This window comes from Oncorhynchus mykiss, chromosome 11 (assembly GCF_057628025.1).
Source record: "Oncorhynchus mykiss isolate SJ-2025 chromosome 11, ASM5762802v1, whole genome shotgun sequence".
Taxonomy (NCBI): Eukaryota; Metazoa; Chordata; class Actinopteri; order Salmoniformes; family Salmonidae; genus Oncorhynchus; species Oncorhynchus mykiss.
This window is the reverse complement of record NC_143032.1, coordinates 50,135,898-50,143,775: the sequence shown is the minus strand read 5'-3', so window position 1 is coordinate 50,143,775 and position 7,878 is coordinate 50,135,898. Positions and strand designations below refer to the sequence as shown.

Here is a 7,878-nt window from a genome sequence, read left to right as displayed (position 1 = left end):
ATCTTCTCATATTGAAGTGTTCTCTTTTTATGTAAACAATGGAATTCTGATTAGTTATAGGCAAATTAATACACAGTCCAAAACTGTATGCTGATTTCCTTATCACTATAATCTAGTAGAGGTCATTTCCTTCATGCCCCATTCTACACACAGCCTAAATTATAGGCACTGAACCATTTACAGGAGAATAATGAAAGTAGCATATAGGATCCAACCTTATAACAGAGTGAATACATGTAGAGTGTTTGTAGACTTTAAGAAAAAAAATATTAAGTGACAGTTTCATCAGTACGTGCTTAAGGAAAGTCATATCACAAAGATCACAGATGACAGTGCCCATCAAGTCTATGACGATAGAGAATGAATTGTAAGCACCAAAGTGTGTTCGTCAAAATAATATCTGAGCATTTCAGTTGTTGTTGAACATAATACTTGATATGATATATGCAGTTGAAGATTATTCCATGTACCAACACTACATGTAGGACGGACATAATACATTCCCACAGAGGCATTTTTTAGCTATGATTTTCCCACTCAGAATCCAGAAAGGATATGACAATGGGGCCAGCACAGGACGTAATACACCCTTACAACCATCTAAGGTTTGATCTTCTTGACTTCTTATCTGGTAAACTGCTGTTGTGTGTCAAGAAAAGAGCCCCAATTAGGGGTTAGTGTACTCCAGTAAAAAAGGCCTGGTTTAGATTAAAAACTATTTCCCTGTGTCCCCATTCATAGGGGCATGAGAGACTAGTCAGTGGTAGAATTGAGTTGGCACTTTATTAGCTCAAACACCCACAGACCCACAAGGTTGAGGTTACTCATGGACAGTAATTAGTAAAAAAATAAATGTTTTTTTGCATTGTGTCTTCTATCTGTCCAAGAATACATCCTACGTGTTAGGAAATATTTGTTCCCATACATACAAAGGAGGATGTCTCTCCTCATACTTCTGGCACTTAGTCAGACTGTGTAAAAAACTTTATGATGGGGCCGGCAATGGAGTTCCCATTGACTAAGCACCATGGAGACCAATCAGGAGAGAATACATACAGGTGCCAATTGAAAGTCAATGGGTGTGTCTGTGCCTTTTGGATTACTCTCTTGCAAACAGAGAACCCCTGTGGTTCAAGTCAAGAGCTACCCTTCTCCTTTCAGTCTGCTCTGTACATGTCTGAAAGTGACCGAGCCAGCAGCCAAGAGAGTTTTTCATAGTATTTCATTAAAAAATATACATGTATGAATGGATGTAAAAGGTTTATGTATTAGATCCATTACAATGGAATAACTATAGTCCACTGACTATACAAGGGTAGTCAGTGGACATTCTGAACCTTGTTTGAATTCAGTAGGTCACATGACCAAGGAGCTATTGAAATTAGAATGTTTGTTTGAAAAATTCATGTAAAAATGTGTGAGATGAAAATGGACAAACTAAAGGGTTTGCAATGTGTAGGCCCACTGAGTGTTCATTCTGAACCTTGTTGAAGTCAGTAGGTCATATGACCAAAGAGCTATTGAAATTCAAAAATGTAAATAAATCATTTAAAATAGTGCGAGACATTAAAAAAGTGTGTGCAATGTGTGTCTATGCCATCGGGTTATCTAGAACCAGATTAGACATTTTTTAGGAGTAATGGTTAAAGAGCTATTGAAATGTGAAAAATTAGATTTGTCACTATGTTGACGGTCCCTAACTGCTGTTGTTGGACGTAAGTAAACTACAGGCGAATATTCAACCTGAAACTGGTTTTACCTCGGTTGTAAAATTATGTATAATTGCAGGAAATGCGTTTATAAAAGGCCACATTTTTCCCGGACCCCTAGGCTACTAAAAAATGTTACCCATGTACGCAAGTTTTGTAAGTGCCTCTACTGCTCTATGCCACTACGGTAATGCGATGATATGCATGCAATGTTAAAAAAAATATATAATAATGTATGCCTTGCCTACGAGTACTTCAGCTCCCCAGGTCACACCCCTTTCGCGCTCACTTTTTGTTCCGTCGCTTCCCGATTTGCACATTTAAGCACTGATTGTCAGTGTATGTACTTTACCTGTAGGTAGGCTTTATGTGACTGATAACATTTACAGCATATGTTCCAAAATAAAACGTTTAACGGAGTTAAGAACATATCGTAAACTCACTCCACAACAAGCTTGAAATGTCACGGATGGAGCAGTCCAATTGGTACCGTTTGGGTGGCTCAACCGATATGTTCATGGGTGGCTGTCACGATATGTTCATAAATCCGTTACACATGGCATTTTTATTACATTTTTGTACATGTTGGCACATATGCTGTACATGTTATCAGTGCGAAGCAGAGGATCACTGGTTGAGACCAGTATGGGGCAGTCGTACAGTGGAGGTTAACTTGAAGAAGAATGGCGACGAAGGAGATGGCAGCCGGTTTACGATCCCGTAACCAATTGTGCTATTGTGTTTTTGTAAACATTTCACTGTAAATTCGGTATTCGGCGCATGTGACAAATAAAATTAGATTTGAACCTAACCCCCTTTACACACGATACCGCTCCGTTCTGCTGATCGAGGGACTGAGCTCATTGATCCAGAGAGGAAATCGAGCACATAACATTTTGATTACAACTGCTGGGACTAGTTTGATTATTTCAATGTAAATATAATCTCCTATAGGCCTACATACAGTATTTTGAAAGACACTGAGTTTATAACATCCTAATACCTATCAACATTGGATGTTATACCATTTATATTTAAATTATTTTATACCAATTCCTCAAGATAAAGAGGTATGAAGCGTACTTAGAACTAGGATAAATGTAGCCTCTATACCTATTTGTATGTACAATAACAAATAAACATAGGACGTCACTATAAATAAATGTTCTTCTTATGCAACATACAAATGTATGTATATGTGTGATAGATTATAGACTGAGCTAGACGCATCAACATCCGTTTTAAACACTAACGGTTGGGGTTCTTGAACGTTCCCCATATTTCCTCACCCGATGTCAACGCCCCGGACCCGAACACCTACAGTCGGATTCTAACACCAGGAAATAAACGGTAAATTGGAAAGAATATTGTAAAATATTGTATTGCCTGTTTTCAGCTAAAAAAAAATATTGCGAGTTAAGCTGTTGTCTAAGTAAACAATAACGTTGATCTGACAGTGTTGCATCCAATTTCGCACCCACAAATAAACTGTTATTGGCGATAGTACGTTAGGTCTATGTTGTGTTCATGTGCTGTTTGTTGGCAACGATACCCCTAAATCAAAGGTTGTTATTTTAAGGTACAGCTGATAAACCTTTTACGGTAAATTCAACAGTAGGTCCGACCTACTTGGTACTTTCAACAATACGGATGTCCGTCCCCCCCCCCCCCCCCCCCCCCCCCCCCGGCTCAAGGGTTGCTGAGAAAAATGTATGTCGGCCGAACTCCTAAGTTTTATTATATTTCAAATATGTGAAAAATGTAATTTGTGTAATTAACCTTTATTTTTACTGTGTGTGAACTGTAGACTGTAGCTTTATTACAATGTTATCGCTCTCTTTATTGCAATGGTATTACTCTCTTTATTACAATGTTATTGCTCTCTTTATTACAATGGTATTACTCTCTTTATTACAATGTTATTGCTCTCTTTATTACAATGGCATTACTCTCCTTATTACAATGGTATTACTCTCTTTATTACAATGTTATTACTCTCTTTATTACAATGTTATTACTCTCTTTATTACAATGTTATTATTCTCTGCCCTTCAGCTGCATATATTTCCATACCTGCAAGGAAACAATGGTGCCAGTACTGTAGACTACATTGATCCTTGAGCCAGCTGAGAGTTGGAGATGCCTCTATTCCGTGCCATGATGGAGCCCAGGGCTGCGAAACGGGCAGTGAGAAAGAGGAAGATTAGAGGACGAGGAAGATGGGAGGAGGATGATGATCACCCTCCCCGACTGACCCAGCTTTGTCTGTGGAACTTGGCGGAGAACATGAAGGAAATGTGGGTCAAAGACTACGCTGACAACTACATGGATCAGTACTTCTTCAGATATGTCATGGGCCCCTTCACCCTGCTGCGTAAGTCTGTCATAGGAACTGGAAGGGATTGTGTATGTATATGATGCCATTGCTGGTCATTTGTAAATGTGCACATGATTAGTCCACTAGTTACTGGTAAAAGTGTGTATGTGTCTGTGTCCCCTCTCTGTCTGTCTCTTTCTCTAGCGGCTGAGCTGGTAGAGGAGCTCCTGTCTGTCCTGTCCTCCAGGTGTGAGTTGTCCCGTGCGGCGCTACACCTCCTGTTGATCCCTCAGCTCAGAACCCTATCTCTTGGGGGCCACTCTGCTCTGGTCACCCCCAGCCTCTGCACCCTCATCGGGATTCGCTGCCAGGTTAGGACAGGCTTTGGTCCCCCTTATAATTTATAGTATGTGTTACAGTAAGCTCCTAAAGTATTGGGACAGTGACACATTTTTTGTTTTGTTTTGGCTCTGTACTCCAGCACTTTGGATTTGAAATTATATAATGACGGAGGTTAATAAAGTACAGACTGTCAACTTTAATTTGGGGGTATTTTCATCAATATCGGGTAAACCGTTTAGAAACGACAGCACTTTGTATATAGTCCCCCAATTTTATGAGACCAAAAGTATTGGGACAAAAATGTAGTATTTGGTCCCATATTCCTAGCACGCAATGATTACGTCAAGCTTGTGACTCTACAAACTTGTTGGATGCATTTGCTGTTTGTTTTGGTTGTGCTTCAGATTATTTTGTGCCCAACAGAAATTAATTGTAAATAATCTATTGTGTCATTTTGGAGTCACTTATATTGTAAATAAGAATAGAATATGTAGCAACACTTCTACACCACTTACGGATAATCCTGAATTAATCGTAAATAATGATGAGTGAGAAAGTTAGACGCACAAATATCATAACCCTAAGACATGCTGCTAACCTCTCACTATGACAATAACAGGGGAGGTTAGCGTTTCTGAGAGAGTATGAAATGTATCCCTCTAACTTTCTCACTCATCGTCACTCAGTGCTGGAGTACAGAACCAAAACAACAATAAATGTGTCACTGTCCCAATACTTTTGGAGCTCACTGTATGTATGGGTTCTCCCTATCTCCCTCAGAGCCTGCATTCCATGGACCTCTCTGGAGCCCAGCAGGTGTCTGCCCATGTCCAGTGTGACCTGCTGCGTTGTCTGCCTTCCCTGCGCTCCCTCTCTCTGGCTGGCACCCCTTGTGACAGACAGGTTGTGGAGGTGGTTGCCCGCCACTGCCCCGCGCTGCGCCACCTCGACGTGTCCCGCTGCCAATTCCTGCCCCCCGCAGGCCTGCTCTGCCTGAGGGGTTCCTCCTGCGCCTCCCCACCCCCCCTCAGCAGCCTGCTGGCTCTGGATGTGGGCTTTGGGGAGGGGGATGAAGACGGGGTGGCTGCCGTGGCCTTCCTCCTGCTCTCCCTGCCGTGGCTGGAGAGAGTGGCAATGGAGGGCCTGGGGGAGGCCTGTGGCCTCATACACAGCAGGGAGTTCGGAGGGACTGAGGAGTTCACGACCAATGAGGGGCTGCCCAGTCTCTGGGAGGTGTGGAGGGAGAGGAGGCAGAGTGGGAGGGCCACAGACACAGGCGGCATATCAGGAGCGGATGTGGAGGAAATTGAAGAGGAGGAAAATGACAACCGTTTCTCGTGGGCGAGTGAGGGTGAGAGTGAGGATGAGGGTACAGGTGAGGAGACAAGGGGAGTTGGAGGTGGAAGAGGTGACGCCCAGATGAGATCAAGGAAGGAAATAGAAGAAGACAGTGTTGAGAAAGGAAGAGAAGAGGGAGTGGGGGGGGCAGGGGGTGAGGGCTTTACCTTACGTCTAAGGGAGGCGCAGGGCATGTCTGGTGGGACTCTGGAGGCTGTAAGTCAGCTTTGCCCCGAGCTGCGCTCTATATCACTGGACTGTGAGGAGGGTGGGCCTAGCCAGGGGTCTTGTCTCGCTGCAGGCCTGGCCAGGTGGGCAGGCCAGCTGAGGGGACTCTCTGTGCGCTTCACAGGGCCCCTGGATGAGCTGCTGCCTGCCCTGCGTGCTATGAAGGGCTCCCTGGTTTCTCTCACCCTGGAAGGGGTCAGAACCAGCTCTCAGACACCCATGCTGGAGCTCCTTCACGCCTGTCCCAGGCTGAGGAGCCTCGTCGTCCACGCTGAGCCTCCTTTAGCCCCCCAGGAGGAAGAGGAGGAGGACGAGGACGAGGACAGGGATCTACCCTGTCTACCACAACTGTGCTCTCTCTCCCTAAAGTAGGTCAACTGCTGTACAAATAGAGTTAACTCGCTATGCCCTCTCTGTAGGGTGTCATAGGTACGACTCAATGGGCCACATGCCAGCTGGGAATCCCCAGTCATTTTCTCCACAGGTCCTGTCTTGGTGAGTGGGTCATGCGATCCCCTGAAACCTCTGGATATCTGTATTTAGTGTTGACTTCCCCAGGATGTAAGCCCGCCCCCCGCTATGGTGTTGACTGCACCATTGTTTAAGCTTCTGTATATCTCTTCCCATTGAAGTTGTGATATCCTGTTTAGTGCTCATCTGTCTCTCTCTCCTCCAGCTTCTCCTATGACCAGCGCCAGATGAAGACCGTCATGTCCTGGAGGTCTCTGGAGGGGGCGCTGTGGTGCGTACTATCCGGCTCTCCCCTCCTGGAGAGGGTCTCTCTGGTGGCAGTGCCTTGTCCGCTGGAGCCTGTGTTCCAGAAGCTTCTGAAGCGCCCCACCGCCCGACCCAACAGCCCTCCACTACAACAACTATGTCACCTCAGTCTTGTCCGCAGTGACGTTTCCATGGAGACGGCGTCGGGCCTGATGACCATCAACAGGCGTCTGAGCAGCCTGGACCTGAGAGGATGCTGGGCAGTGAGCCTAGACAACGTGAGGCAGCTACAGAGGACAGCCACCAGGAGGCAACGTTGTATCACTATCACCTGGACATGATGTGCTTTACATCTGCCAGACAGGGGCACCCTCATTTACACATACTGTGTGTTTGGGGCAAATCCAACACATCACTGAGTACCACTCTTGATATTTTCAAACATGGTGGTGGCTGCATCATGTTATATGTATGCTTGTCATCGGCAAAAACTAGGACGTTTTTTTTTAAATAAACAGAATAGAGCTAAGCACAGTCAAAATCCTAGAGGATAACCTGGTTCAGTCTGCTTTCCAACAGACACTGGGAGACGACATCACCTTTAAGCAGGACAATAACCTAAAGCATAAGGCCAAATATACACTGGAGTGGCCTAGTTAGAGTTTTGATTTAAATCAGCTTGACAATGGCTGTCTAGCAATGATCAACAACCAACTTGACAGAGCTTGAAGATTTTTTTTCAAGAAGAATGTGCAAATATTGTGCAAAGCTTCTAGAGACCTACCCAGAAAGACTCACCTCTGTAATCGCTGCCAAAGATGATTCTAACAGGAATTGACTCAGGGGTGTGAAGACTTATGTAAATGAGAGTTCTGTATTTAATACATTTGCAAACATTTCTAAAAACATTTACTTTTTCATTATAGGGTATTGTGTGTAGAAGGGTGAGATAAAAATATATAAAAAAACATTTTGAATTCAGACTGTAACAACAAAATGTGGAATAAGTCAAGGAGTATGAATATTTTCTGAAGGCACTGCATGTGATCGTGTCTCAATGTAATCAAAGTGTGTAATTATTTATTTTCAAATACAATATTTGTGGGCTTAGTTGTGGTCAATTTGCAGTGTACAAATTATTATCATTATGTTCCGGCCTCCTGACCATCCACTTCGACAAGGATCGGCCTGCGGCTGAATCTAGGTGCCTGCCCCTGTTGTAGAATT

General features: G+C 43.9%; 1 protein-coding gene and 1 long non-coding RNA gene across 6 annotated transcripts in view; one reads left to right on the top strand and one right to left on the bottom strand.

The window, feature by feature from the left end:
* Positions 1–7,878, bottom strand: part of LOC149979609 (uncharacterized) — a 300,792-nt gene that overhangs the window by 17,575 nt on the left and 275,339 nt on the right. The gene's annotated exons all lie outside the window — the stretch shown is intronic.
* On the top strand, positions 1,844–7,767 carry si:ch211-214j8.12 (uncharacterized). Of its 4 annotated transcripts, none has more exons than XM_021621091.3 (6): positions 2,122–3,059; positions 3,289–3,419; positions 3,765–4,083; positions 4,231–4,397; positions 5,149–6,302; positions 6,611–7,767. In XM_021621091.3, exons 3-6 carry the CDS (start codon positions 3,849–3,851, stop codon positions 6,990–6,992), a joined length of 1,938 nt encoding a protein of 645 aa, XP_021476766.3. In that variant the 5' UTR covers positions 2,122–3,059; positions 3,289–3,419; positions 3,765–3,848; the 3' UTR covers positions 6,993–7,767. The 4 variants fall into 4 exon arrangements, with proteins under 4 accessions (XP_021476768.3, XP_021476766.3, XP_090046489.1 ...); XM_090190364.1 differs by having other exon boundaries at positions 2,384–3,059; positions 5,149–5,743; XM_021621093.3 differs by lacking the exon at positions 3,289–3,419 and having other exon boundaries at positions 1,844–3,059.

What these genes read in the sequence shown, in the direction of transcription:
- si:ch211-214j8.12 (XM_021621093.3), top strand. Translation starts at nt 3,849, where the DNA reads ATGCCTCTATTCCGTGCCATGATGGAGCCCAGGGCTGCGAAACGGGCA. An exon ending in GGGCCCCTTCACCCTGCTGC is followed by an intron (nt 4,084 to 4,230) that starts GTAAGTCTGTCA and finishes CTCTTTCTCTAG; the next exon opens with CGGCTGAGCTGGTAGAGGAG. An exon ending in TCATCGGGATTCGCTGCCAG is followed by an intron (nt 4,398 to 5,148) that starts GTTAGGACAGGC and finishes TATCTCCCTCAG; the next exon opens with AGCCTGCATTCCATGGACCT.